Consider the following 13,447-nt stretch of genomic DNA (forward strand, 5'->3'; position numbering starts at 1 on the left):
TTTCTTTATTTGAATATATCTGACATATATTGGGTATTGACACAGGCAAGATGATTGACTCAAGTTGGAAGGATGAAATTATAGCGTAGAGAAATATATAATGACTCTTCATTTTATTTCAGATTGAAAACCTTCTCTTTCATATATATCTATATATATACACCTGTTTTTTCTATGGATAATGACCTTCATGTGCATGCCCATAATCTTGTTAAGCAAAAAGGTTTACAAACATGCCCCTAATGATCTCGGCAAATGATCCAGACATTGACCCTTTGGAGAAGCTTTGCCTGACCATTTCCAACAAATTACAATGAACTTAATGATACATTTTATCATCTAAAACACTCATTCTCAATGGATTTTTATTAAGCATGACTAACTGGTTACAAAAGCACATGCTCATTGAGCATACCCATCAAGAAAGATGGCAATATTTAAGGACAAGCAAAGAGCAATGCAATGGACAAGCCCAGAAACGCAAAACGTTCCTTGAAAGCAAACACCATTATTGAAGCAGCTTGATTAGGAGAAGGTGCTGGCTCGTTGTTTGGAACTGAAACTGTGGGAGAGGCCAAAGCCGAAGGAGTGGGAGCTTCTGAAGTTGCAGAGACCTTGGGGACGTTGATGTCAACCTTCTGACCAGCTTGGCAGTGACCAGGGACGCCACAGAAGAAGAAGTGGTGGCCGTGATTCTGTATCACTATGGAATCCTTCCCTGTGCTGAAGGTCGCCAACGGTGACGAAGCATTGCATGACTTGTACATCTCATGCGTCACTCTCATCACATTATGGAATTGCGAGTTGTATTCGAAAACTGATGATGACATATAGCCACGACATTAATTACACGTCTTTTTGCTCTCATTAATGATCCATGTTCATGTATAATGGAGTTAAATATTACTGCGAAATAAGTGAGGGGGAGGAAGAGAGATGCAAGTTTTTCTGATTCAATATTTCAGAGATTATGCTCTTTGGTTATTCTGGGGCATTATATATATTTATGAAATATCGTAGGGTGTTGAGTGGATTCAGAATGTAAAATATTGAAAATGATAAAATTAAATATGGATTAGTATGCTCTTTAGTCATAATTTTTCATTAATTCAAGTTAATTATTTATTAATTAAAATGGGATGTATCTAAAATGATTTGGCGGGATATAATGTTTGTGAGACATTCTCATTGCATGTTGATAAGTTTCTTCCCACCCAGAAAGAGCAGCTGCACTAAAGACAGTTCTGGGAAAATGAATGAATGCCAATGAAAGTGGGTAGGTCACGCGAGTGAACGCTATCATATCATCATGTTGGTTCTAAAAGAACAAAAACTTTTGGGGAGAAAGTGTAATTAAACTCGCGTAGGGCCCTTGGCACATATTTTCTAATAACAAGAAGGATTATAATTTAAACCAGACTTGTTTTGCTTGCTTAACAGAGAAATTTACTCCAGAAGCTTCCTTCTCGTAAAACAGGAAGGGAACTTCAAACAGAGTGTAGCAGCTAATCAATTTTTCTCCACAAAACAGGGCATTCTTATTCTTAGAAACTAAGATTTAGAATTGTAAAATAGTGGTGTGATTGATATTCTTGTTGGACTGTGGGAAACTTTGATCTCATCTATGATAAACTAAAGACAAAATTGTAATGTAGAAATGGAATGAGAGTGAGTACTTACTGATAGTGTCACCAACTTGGAAGTTCTTGGTAGCAGACCATTTCTTGTAGTTTATATTGCCAATGGTGGTCCAACCAGCGGAGTCCCCGACCTTGTAGACTGCACCATATGACACCTCCAGAGCCGCCATAGCCACCACCATCAACAAAGCAACCACACCTCTCTCCACCATACCCATCTCTGTACCTCTAAGCTCTGATTTACTTATTTCTCTGTCTTCTTCAGCTCATTCAACTCAGTTGTGGGATATGTGTGGGCTTTTATTTCCTCTAGGGAGTTTTATATAGCTTTTGAAGGTTGAGGTAGGAAAAGTTAAATCGTTTGGCCCCTTTTCCTAGTAAGAACAGAGAACATGTGGGTCCCTTGTTCTCATTGCATCGGCAGATTGGATGGGTTCTGTGGGTCCTTGATCTTCTATATAAAATTACAATCACATGAATGAGATAAACGACCAAGTTCAACCTTTCTGTTAAATAAAATTAAGGGAGAGGACTTGCGTGAAGTTGAACTTAATCTTCAGTCAAATTTGTATTGATAATTAGATTAGATATATTAGTTGCGTGATGTAATTCGGTACCAAAGTATGCTATTCTGGTGAATTGTGAGACTTGGAAGGAAAGAATGTTAGGAACGTGGCGTGGTTGTGCGTGCTGCTACTGCACTTCATCTTTGCTATTTACTATGGGAAATTGTAATGTAATGGTGAGCTTCATCATTATGGACAACCACCGTAGGCTGTTCCCATTTGGAGGTTACATGAAACACAAGCATTAAGCACAAGTGCACAACACTTAAGTGCTACATTCAACCTCTACTTCAAAACTACAATTAAATACCGCCATGAAGCATACGCGTATCAAATCAATCCAATAAAGGTTTGTTCGATTTTATGTCTGTCCTCATTTAAGGTGTGCCATCAATTTTCAAAGAGTCTTGAGAGCTGAAACAACTCAGAAATTTGGCCTAAACCCAACTAACTTCAGTCTAAAGATATTGCGTGCAAGTGGTTAAAGATATTGCCGTCAAGTTTAACCACCAAAAAAAAAAAATCTGTCTTATAAGCAAATAAATGGACAGAAAGCTTAGAAATAGAAACCCATTAAATTACGCACAAATTATATGCCTGAACAGTGATAGCTAACAAAAAGCAGATAATGTTATATGCTGTTATGCCAGATTGTTGGTTGCTTCACACATACTAGGCGACTACCAGTGCGGTGGGAAGGTGGTATAAGAAGGCAATTTGGTTTGCAGATAATTTGTAATCCGAGCCATAAACCTATGTTCACCCATGAGTGAATGTTGGAATATCTATTGGAATAACATTATATCACGGAATACAAAGAAGAAAAGACAAAATAAAACAGAAGAAAATCATCTGAAATATATTATATTGCCTTCTGAAACAGTTTAATCCATGCGAACGATAACACTCTGTTCAACGTATTTAAATCATTTAAACTAATGCCTGAGGCTAAATTACTAGTACTGTGTTCATTGTTCAACGACAATACTTTTTACAATTGAGAAGCGGGATCAAATCTTATGGTATGCCCATCTTTTCCTTTGGCTGCTTTGTCATCCACATCATCACCATCTTCCATAAACCTCTTCCAGAACCAATGCTGTTTCCATACTCTCTGCGACATCTCTTCAATGGGAACATTCTTGGTCTCGGGGAGCAAGAAAAGGACGAAGAAGGTCATGATCAAGACCCATCCAGAGAAGAACAGGAAGATCCCGAACTTGAAGTGACACAGCATTGAAAGGAAAGCCTGTGCAATGACAAAGGTGAAGAACAAGTTGACACAAACAGTCACACTCTGCCCCGCCGAGCGAGTCTCCAGAGGGAACGTCTCGCTGGGGATGAGCCACCCAAGAGGCCCCCAGGACCAAGCGAAGGAAGATACAAAAGTGCACACCATAACCACCACTAAGACAGCCAGCCCTTTTGAAAGGTCATCAGAGCGGTCCGTCACTTTGATTCCTAGGATCACAGCAATCACCACTTGAGACAAAAGCATCTGAACACCAGCTTCCAGTAAGAGCACACGCCGTCCAACTTTGTCCACTGAATAGACGGATACTATAGTGGAGAGGACATTAACAGCCCCGGTGATAACAGCAGAGTAGAGGGAAGCGTCATTTTTAAATCCCAACGTGTCGAACAGCACTGGAGCGTAGAACATGATTGCGTTTATGCCGGTGAATTGCTGGAAGACCTGTATATAATTTGAGCATTCAAGTGTAAGACAATGAACAAAAGAAATTGAGCAGCAAGCTTCAGAAAAGCAGAGCACCAAGGGGGAAAAGTTTAAAAAAGGCACAGACCTGCAAGGCGATGGCAATGACCAGTTGGGGACGATTGCTGCGCTTGAGAAGATTCCTGAAAGGGTGCTTCACCTCCTGAGCGATACGGCTTGCCTCAACCAGTTCTAGGAACTCAGGTTCGACGTTTTCGGTGCCTCTTATCTTTTTAAGAACAGCTTTGCCTTCTTCCAGGTGACCACGCTCGATGAGACTGTTGGGAGTGTCGACCACCAAAAGAGCCCCTAAGGTTAGGAGTCCCGCTGGGATGCCAGCCAACCCCAGAGATAGCCTCCAACCCCATCCTCCTTTGATTCTGTCGTTGCACAATCGATGTCAGCATCAGTATTCAATCAATCTGGCGTTTTTTTTTTTTTTTAAAGGAAATTTCAACTAGTGAAGTAAACAAGAGGAGGTGATTTACTTGTTGGTGCCATAATTGACAAGATTAGCGAAGAGAATGCCAATAGTGACATTGAGCTGGAACAGTATATTCAATCCTCCACGTATTCTTGTAGGTGCGATCTCAGAAAGGAAAACCGGCACAGCCTGCATTCAAATTCACGCAACATTGCAACAATATGAGTTAGCCGCCTGTTTCAGTAGGTTTAAAATATTGCTCCACTAATGGGAACTTGATATATCTTAGTCAGAGCCCCGCTCCCCCCACTACTAGCCAATTAGATAATTGTTAAACAATTTAAGAACATTCTGTGTCTTCGTGCCTCTTGTTAACTTAGACCTGAAGCAACATAATTAAAGAATCAAGAGGTACAATCTGAGACTGAAGAATACATAGAATAGTCTGCCATACTTAAATTGAACGAATATATAGGTCATGCCAGGCGTCATTGTTTGACATTAGGCCAACGAGGCAATGACATTAATTTCCAAAGAAACCTTGTTTTTTAAAAAGGTCCGAAAATCATTGAGTTCAGTTTGCTCTTTTTGGGTTTCAAGAAAAAAATCCGATTACCATAATATTGTGCGCTCACAACTTCACATAATTAAACCGAAAAAAACACAGATCAGAAGAGATCCCTATCAAGTTTGTCGACGTCAAATTTTTTTCGGGTAAAATGAATACTATAATGGGCACAGAAACATTGATTAATGGATGGTTTAGGTCATAGATGACACCCAAAAAAAAAAAAACACTTTTAGGTGGTCCAGGAAGTCTAAGACTTTCTTTTGGCATAAGACACGTAAGTCTAAGGCTAACCCGATTTTTTTTTTTTTTGTGGTAAACAACTCAGATAGATGTTAATATTTGTTTATATTAATATTATTATCAGGATAAAATAGTTATCATCAGCAGCAATATATAGATTTTTTGGGCTCTATGCAACTCGAGATATAGTTGTAAAAAAGAAAGAAGGAAAGATATATGCTGGATAGTTGGACCTGGTTAGCGAAACCAACGCCGCAACCGAGTAGGAGTCTGCCGACGATGAGCATGGCTAGGTTTTGAGCGGCGGCATTGAAGACAGTTCCGGCGATGAAGAAGAGGCCGGCGATCAACATGGTTAGCCTCCTTCCCAACTTTCTGGTCGTGTAGGAAGCGAAGAAGGTCGCTGTCAAACCCGCCAGGTACAGAGACGACGTGAACAATTGCAGCCCTTGGTTGTCGTACTTGCAGTAATTACTGTCCAGCCCTTTCTCCTCCACGGTCCGTCTGTATACTACCGGAAAGAATTTCTTCAAGAACGGAGGCATCGACGTCACTCCACCTGATCCATTCCATCATAACAAATAACATACATTAGTTTACAAGCGAAGAACGGACGGGAATATGATATGATGAGTAAACCCTAAGAGAGGTTTTATTTTTAATGGAAAGAATAAAGATGAATGTAAAAGGTTTTTTCTGTTTTAAATTTGTATAATAACGATTAGCTAGCATCCGCAGGAATGAAAGGTAATCAGTCTTGTGTTCAGCGTGAAAGGAGAGAGAATCAATAGGGTAGTGAATAGGAAAGGTAGAGTTGAAGAGAGAAAGTAGAGACCAGAAACGCCGACGTCGTATCCAAACATAAGGCCTCCAGTTGCGGCCATTATGCATGAAATAATGACGAGCGGAGTGATCTTGGCTTCGAAATCGCCGGCGGCGCCCCCTCTAACGAAACCTCCGCCAGCCATGGATGCTTTCTTCGGACACACAGCTCCGAAAGAATCTACAAGTCAATGAGGGTAGTGTGCAGAGGGGGAGAAAGAGAAGCAATGCAATACTGCGAGTGAAGAGCAATGGGTGGGGAGGGCGTGTTTATAAGGCACCATCAAACTGGTAATGTTTTACACCCTTCAATGGTAAGGACTATCCATAATTATCTAATAGATTACAGCAATTATCTTTTCTTACCGGGAGATTGAAGTAATTGTCTAATTTATACTATCCTGTTAAAAAAAAAAACTATTAATTGATCGAGTCAAACACTTCGTGTTTTAAAATTTTAAAAAAAATCAAGATATACGTAAATATTTAAATTTAAATTTAAATTTCTAATCCATTAGTTGCAAGGACTTTGGATAACTATCTTAAAACATTTGAAAATTAAATCAAGTCACAGTTATATATTTTTTGTATGATAAAATATGATACAAGACCGTAAGAATTGATAAATACTAGCTAGTATTATAAAGTTTAACATAAGATAAAGAAAATGCTATCTAAAATTTAAACAGAAATAAAAAAAGGTAAAACAGAAATAAAATAAAAATTAGTTAGTAATTTAAACAGAAATATTCTATTCGGAAAAAAAAATGCAGTTATCTAAACTTATTTGTAATGTTTTTATGGTTTAAAAGAAAATTTTAAAACATGAATAAAAATATATATGTATTATATTTTTTATTTTAAATACTTGTAAATTTTTATCTTACTAATTAAAAAAGTTAAAACCACACAAGTCCTTTTTTTTTTTTTGTCTGTCAACATAAGTCCTTGTTAAAGTAAAAAAGAATGGCATCAAATTGGGTTGAGCCTGGTTCGCTTTGGCACGGTTGACACTATTGCCAACCCAATTCCATCGAGATGAGAATTCTTTTGTTTTTGTTTTTTTTTTTTTGTTAACAGCATTAATTGAGTTTGAGCAAGGAAAGCGCTGAACATACTGGGTTATTATTTTAAAAAATTATTTTAGGATATAATATAAAAATTTTATAATTTTTCACAATTTTTAATGGTCCAATCAGCATAGACTGACTTGGCAATAAATCGAATCAGAGACAGTTGGGTCTGGCCTGGCATCGGATACTCGGCCCTGATGCAACCCATGACACTCACGGTAAATGGTAATTATGTAATGGACTACGATTGTTGATATTTTCAATGATTCGGTTCATCGAATCATCAGATCTCATGTTTAATTTGAAAAAAAATCTTACATGGAAAAAACTAATGCATGTATCTTATATGATCAAGACTTAATGCTCCAATATTCAAAGTATTTCTTTAAATATAATATAATATAGACATAGATGCAGATGTATGCATTCCAACAATTTATGAATTTGAGACAGCCATGCACAAAGAGAATAGGACCACATGGCGTGTAATTTTTTTTTTTTTCTTTGATGTATCCATTTTATTTTATATCAGATACTTTCCGTAAGATGAATCCTTGGGCCTCAAATAGTTTTAATCACTTCCACTCAATCAACATTTGTTTCAAATTTTAAGCCTCGCGCGGGTTGAAGAATTTGGTATAATATCCACTAGGCAAAGGTGGGCGAGAGAATTTATTATGAATAGAGGAAGTTGTTTGCATTTAATATCAGCATCAAAATGTGTGATTTTTTTCTTCTTAATCGCAGTAATATATCGATTGATGAGATTACATTTCTTGATTACTTGCAGTTTATTTGAAAAATCAATGAAGATGATTCTTTGGCCGAAAAAAACAGAGTTATTACTTGTAATTCATGCAATGAATGATTGGTTCGTATATCCATTGTCACCAAATATCGATTGGCATTATATTTGGTTTTTTTAAGGTGCTGACGTGCAGTGGATTCCACCTGAAAAGGGGGGGAAAAACGAGGGAAGTTTTTTGCCCCTGCTGCTTTAGAAGGAATGCCATGGTCATGCTTTATATTCCACCCGCTATTATTTAATTTTGCTTCCAACAAATATTAATTATTTTTTTAAGACTTATTATTCGTTCCCTGGTAATCACAACTCCCTCGTTTGAAGAGAGACTGTACTCTGACGAGAAAACATGAGAAAGAAATTAAAGGAAAAGAAGATAAAAGAGGGGGGGTGTTCCAGCAACTAATTTGCAATCCAAATTACAGCACCTGTTTCAACCATGAGAAAAATTGAAATATCTGATTTGAATAACATCATCTCTCATAATACAAAGAAGAAAAGAAGAAGAAGGGAAACCCAAGGGGGTCACAAAATTCTGAAATATATTAACTGCTTTGGGAAAGATGGTTAATTCATGCGCGTGATGATACTATGTTCGGGCATTTACTATATTCAGAGGGAGGGATGGAGGGAGAGGGGGAGGGGGAGGGGGAGGGGGAGCCTGAATTACTGGTATGGCAAACCCAATTTTATGGCGATATTCTTATTTACAATTGGGAAGAGGGATTAAATCCATTAACTCGCCCATTTTTACCATTGGCTGCTTTACCATCCACGACATCACCATAATCATCTTCCATGAACCTCTTCCAGAACCAGTGCTGCTTCCACACTCTCTCTGTCATTTCTTCAATCGGGATGTTCTTGGTCTCCGGGAGCAAGAAGAGGACGAAGCAGGACATGATCAAGACCCAACCAGAGAAGAACAGGAAGATCCCGAACTTGAAGTGACACAGCATGGAGAGGAACGCCTGCGCGATGACGAAGGTGAAGAGCAAGTTGACACAAACAGTCACACTCTGCCCCGCCGATCGGGTCTCCAGTGGGAACGTCTCGCTGGGGATGAGCCACCCAAGAGGCCCCCAGGACCAAGCGAAGGAAGACACAAAAGTGCACACCATAACAACGACAAGGATCGCAAACCCTTTCGAGAGGTCATCCGAGTGGTCCTTCACTTTGATTCCTAGGATAATAGAAATCACCACCTGGGACAAGAACATCTGGACACCGGCTTCCAGGAGGAGCATGCGACGCCCAACTTTGTCCACCGAGTAGATGGAAACAATAGTGGAGAGGACGTTAACAGCCCCAGTGATCGCGGCAGAGTAGAGGGAAGCATCGTTTTTAAATCCCAATGTGTTGAACAGCACTGGGGCGTAGAACATGATGGCGTTTATACCGGTGAATTGCTGGAAGATCTGTGTTTAATTTGAGCATCCAAATGTAAGAAAATGGATGGAGAAGAATCGAACGGCAAGCAATTGCAAAACAAAGCAACAAAGAGCGGGGAAATATTAAAAAAGGCAGAGACCTGCAAGGCGATGGCAATGACCAGCTGGGGACGATTGCGGCGCTTGAGAAGATTCCTGAAAGGGTGCTTCACCTCCTGGGCAATACGGCTCGCCTCGACCAGTTCTAAGAACTCAGGTTCGACGTTGTCGGTGCCCCTTATCTTTTTAAGCACGGCTTTGCCTTCATCCAATCGACCTCGCTCGATGAGACTGTTCGGAGTGTCGACCACCAAGAGAGCTCCTACGGTTAGGAGTCCGGCCGGGATGCCAGCCAGCCCCAGAGATAGCCTCCAACCCCATCCGCCTTTGATTCTGCCGTTGCACAACGGAGGTCAGCATTAGTGTTCAATCAAACTGGCGTAAGAAAATAGGCAATTTCAACTAACATGAGCGAACAAGGAGGACTTACTTGTTGGTGCCGTAGTTGACAAGGCTAGCGAAGAGAATGCCGATGGTGACATTGAGCTGGAACAGGATATTCAATCCTCCACGTATTCTCGTCGGTGCGATCTCCGAGAGGAAAACCGGAACAGCCTGATTTCAAATTAGAGTGAGTGATTAGCCGGAACAGTCTGCAGTAGGTAGGTCCATGCATGATTCCACTAATAATGTGAACTTGATATTTTTTTTAATCCTATTCACACCTTCCTAAGTCAAATTCATCCTATCACAAAGTCAATTAATTAATTGTTAAATCATTTAAAAACCTGTGTACCTATAATTGGCTAACCGAGGAACTTAATTTCAACTTGATTTCGGAATTTTTATTTAAAGAATATGCTGAAAGGTGCAACCAATCTATGACTAGAGTATTGTAGAATCAGGGTCATGTAATACGTCACAGTTAGGCAGAAATTAATTTTGCAAGATCAGAAGAAATTGAGCACACAATCAAAAGATTGTCCGATTTTCATTAAATAAAAATGACGCTCACACAAAGAAGCTAATAAATATAAAACGCAAGACAAAAGAGGTCCCCCTCAGGTTCAACAACGTCAGGTGGGAGAACGTGGTGAAGGCCAAGAGGCGTAATGAACTGAGGTGTACCAGAGAAAGCAGATAAAAATGGCCACAAAAGTCCTCTCGACGGCCTAGTGGAGTTAGCGGAATGCAATATCAACATTATTGCGGGGCATTTGTCCCCACCATGACGATGCCGCTCCAGAGAAAGGCACAACGCACGCTCCCCGTTTCTCTTTTGTAGCTGCATCTCCGGGAAACCGTGTCTGCCCCTCCAGCCTTTTTCTATCATTATAATCAATTTTAAATTATTTTTTATTGCGAAGCCTTTTGGCTTTTTGTTTGGGCAGGTCAGAAACGTCGCCCATGACTATGCATGCTCCCCCGAGTCATGTCCACCAACCCAAAACTGCAATCTTCTTTACGTCTTTGGATCCGTGAAAATGACGCCCCCATATATTATCCCACACTTTGGACACCAACAACGACCTCAAATCAAATCATTTCAGTTTTAGCATCACCTTTGTTTTCCACGTTGATCTACTATTAGAGCCCCAAATTTTTTAAGGGGAAAAAAAATACTAAAACGTTCTATTTTCCAAGTCTTCTTTCCTACATGCTAAACAAATATGGAATTATAATTATAATTGACAAAATGGATGTGATGAGCTATGGTAAAACAGCGCCAGTTTCTTCGTTGTACATTAATTTATTCTTCTCCTGTTAAAATGGAGTTCTTGAATCGAGGAGGGTAATATGGTAATTAAATATAAAGGGATTCCCTCCTGCCCTATCTATTAATCACTTCCCACTTTTGGCATGATTTAGCATAACCGAGAAAAATCTTATATTTTATTAATTTTATTTTAAAATTTAATAAATTTTTACTCGTCTCTCAAGACAAAAAATTAATATTTAATAAAAATGAACATAAATTAAAAACAGTGAAGTACGCCAAAATAAAATTAATCTTCTCACAAGATAGGACTGAATATATGTTTAATGGGGGACGGACCTGGTTAGCGAAACCAACGCCGCAACCGAGTAGGAGTCTGCCGACGATGAGCATGGCAAGGTTTTGAGCGGCGGCATTGAAGACGGTTCCGACGATGAAGAAGAGGCCGGCAATCAACATGGTTAGCCTCCTTCCCAACTTTCTGGTCGTGTAGGAAGCAAAGAAGGTCGCTGTCAAACCCGCCAGGTACAGAGACGACGTGAACAATTGCAACCCTTGGTTGTCGTACTTGCAGTAATTACTGTCCAGCCCTTCCTCCTCCACCGTCCGTTTGTATACTACCGGAAAGAATTTCTTCAGGAATGGCTTCATCGACGTCACTCCACCTGGTCCATTCCAGGATGACAAATAACATACATTAGTTTACAAGAAATAAAATATTTAGGCCATGGCTGCGATTGTAATTTTATTCAGTTCTCTCTGTTCGGGTGCTTTTTTTGGGGGGTCGATTCAACAAGTTCCCGATGGCCTTAGCAGTTGGAGTTTCCCAATATTTTCGTCAAAAATATCAAATTCACAAAATAACCTTCACCGAGTTGGACTCTTTTTTAACCAAAATCTTCACAAAACGTTGATAACGGAAAGTATTAGATAGAAAAATAAATTTGTTTTTTGCTTTCTCAGCTGGGTTTTATTAAAAAAACTCGAAAAATTCAGTCAAAACAAGAGGAAAATAATATATAAAGTATGAATATTCGAACAAACCTATAAAGTTAGCTTTTACAGGAAGGAATAAAGGGACTCCGTATGGACCCAAAAAAGGAATTTGTGATCATATTGGTGGAAAAGAAACAGAAGTGATAGGTTGCAGAGAAGGAAGGAAGGAGTTTAAGAAAGACCTGACACGCCGACGTCGTATCCAAACATAAGGCCTCCGGTGGCGGCCATGATGCATGAAATAATGACGAGCGGAGTGATCTTGGCTTCGAAATCGCCACCGCCACCCCCACTGACGATACCTCCGCCAGCCATGGCTGCTTCAGATCCACACTCAGCTCAAGAAATCTAAGAGTCTGTGAGAGCAGTTTAAAGAAAAATAAGGAAGAGAAGTACAGGAGATCAGTTTTTATGAGAAACGAGAATGGGGATTATGTGAGAGGGGAGGATGCATTTATAAGCGAGCAAGGGCCAAAGCAAATTGGACGACGTAAAGTGGGAGCCACCTCGAGATCGTCCCACGTGGCAAACCCCGTTCTCTACTTTATATCTCTCTCTCTCTCTTTTTGGTCCGTAACCATCACTAAATAAGAATGGCAGTTAAATTTTAAAACAGTGATTAATATCAATTAAGGTTTAAATAATTTTTTAAATATAAATTATAAATATCAATTTCAATAGTTGCAAACAAAAATTTCTATTTTAATTTAAAAATTATATTTAATGTTTAAATACTTACTATAATTGAAACTCTTAAATTTATAACAATTTAGATCAATATTTTCAACTTGTTTTTTAAAAAAATTTGTTAAAAATTTAACTGATATTAATTTACTGTTTTAGAACCTAACTATCATTCTACCTAATATTTATTGTCAATCTTGTCCTATATATATATATATATATATATATATATTGTCAATCCAGAAGGGGGTGAGTAGGGGTAAAATAAGGTTAGGTCGAGCTAAGTTTAATTAAATAGGTCAAATTTGTATAATAAATTAAAAGTTTGAGCTTGATCTGAAGCTTGTATAAAATTTTTTTCACGGCTAAAGCCTGAGTCTACTTAAAGTCGGGCCTAACCTGAAGCCTACTTAAAAAGTAAGTTTTTTAAATAGACACATATTTTAGTTTTCTTAAATATACTTTAAGACTATTATAGTATACAATATATAATCTAATTCATCAATTACAATATATAATAATTGAAAGGATAATATATAATAATTGAAAGGACTTACCAACTACAATATAATATAACAACAAAGTAACAATGTTTAAAATTAATATATAAATTCAATATAATTAAAAATATAACTAGAAATAAAAAATAGATTGATTAAAAATTAAATAATGAAATTGATATGTTTGTAATATATTACATTGTATGTATATATGTATGTATAAATAGGCCAGCCTCTTGGCTCATAAACTAGGCTTCAAAAAATA

At 38.4% G+C, this 13,447-nt stretch overlaps 3 protein-coding genes across 3 annotated transcripts; all 3 read right to left on the minus strand.

Moving 5' to 3' along the window:
- Positions 1-94: 94 nt before the first annotated feature.
- Positions 95-2,036, minus strand: LOC129308650 (mavicyanin). Its single transcript, XM_054949914.1, has 2 exons — positions 1,681-2,036; positions 95-817 (listed from the first exon to the last, which is right to left on the minus strand). Exons 1-2 carry the CDS (start codon positions 1,856-1,858, stop codon positions 438-440), a joined length of 558 nt encoding a protein of 185 aa, XP_054805889.1. The 5' UTR covers positions 1,859-2,036; the 3' UTR covers positions 95-437.
- Positions 2,037-3,064: 1,028 nt separating this feature from the next.
- On the minus strand, positions 3,065-6,159 carry LOC129309783 (sugar transport protein 13-like). The gene is made up of 5 exons (XM_054951495.1): positions 5,994-6,159; positions 5,392-5,717; positions 4,412-4,536; positions 4,012-4,303; positions 3,065-3,902 (listed from the first exon to the last, which is right to left on the minus strand). The coding sequence occupies exons 1-5, from the start codon at positions 6,124-6,126 to the stop codon at positions 3,198-3,200; spliced, it is 1,581 nt and encodes a 526-aa protein (XP_054807470.1). The 5' UTR covers positions 6,127-6,159; the 3' UTR covers positions 3,065-3,197.
- A 2,127-nt stretch (positions 6,160-8,286) lies between these two features.
- Positions 8,287-12,404, minus strand: LOC129307935 (sugar transport protein 13-like). The gene is made up of 5 exons (XM_054948889.1): positions 12,181-12,404; positions 11,342-11,667; positions 9,776-9,900; positions 9,387-9,678; positions 8,287-9,273 (listed from the first exon to the last, which is right to left on the minus strand). Exons 1-5 carry the CDS (start codon positions 12,311-12,313, stop codon positions 8,563-8,565), a joined length of 1,587 nt encoding a protein of 528 aa, XP_054804864.1. The 5' UTR covers positions 12,314-12,404; the 3' UTR covers positions 8,287-8,562.
- Between the last annotated feature and the right edge of the window lie 1,043 nt (positions 12,405-13,447).

The sequence above is a fragment of the Prosopis cineraria genome, unplaced genomic scaffold, assembly GCF_029017545.1.
Source record: "Prosopis cineraria cultivar Desert tree isolate PC_DT_omini unplaced genomic scaffold, ASM2901754v1 PC4, whole genome shotgun sequence".
Taxonomy (NCBI): Eukaryota; Viridiplantae; Streptophyta; class Magnoliopsida; order Fabales; family Fabaceae; genus Prosopis; species Prosopis cineraria.

What these genes read in the sequence shown, in the direction of transcription:
- LOC129308650 (XM_054949914.1), bottom strand. Translation starts at nt 1,858, where the DNA reads ATGGGTATGGTGGAGAGAGGTGTGGTTGCTTTGTTGATGGTGGTGGCT. An exon ending in CCAAGTTGGTGACACTATCA is followed by an intron (nt 818 to 1,680) that starts GTAAGTACTCAC and finishes TGTCATCATCAG; the next exon opens with TTTTCGAATACAACTCGCAA.
- LOC129307935 (XM_054948889.1), bottom strand. Translation starts at nt 12,313, where the DNA reads ATGGCTGGCGGAGGTATCGTCAGTGGGGGTGGCGGTGGCGATTTCGAA. An exon ending in ATACGACGTCGGCGTGTCAG is followed by an intron (nt 11,668 to 12,180) that starts GTCTTTCTTAAA and finishes GGAATGGACCAG; the next exon opens with GTGGAGTGACGTCGATGAAG. An exon ending in GTCAACTACGGCACCAACAA is followed by an intron (nt 9,679 to 9,775) that starts GTAAGTCCTCCT and finishes GTGCAACGGCAG; the next exon opens with AATCAAAGGCGGATGGGGTT.
- LOC129309783 (XM_054951495.1), bottom strand. Translation starts at nt 6,126, where the DNA reads ATGGCTGGCGGAGGTTTCGTTAGAGGGGGCGCCGCCGGCGATTTCGAA. An exon ending in ATACGACGTCGGCGTTTCTG is followed by an intron (nt 5,718 to 5,993) that starts GTCTCTACTTTC and finishes GGAATGGATCAG; the next exon opens with GTGGAGTGACGTCGATGCCT. An exon ending in TCATTGCCATCGCCTTGCAG is followed by an intron (nt 3,903 to 4,011) that starts GTCTGTGCCTTT and finishes AATTATATACAG; the next exon opens with GTCTTCCAGCAATTCACCGG.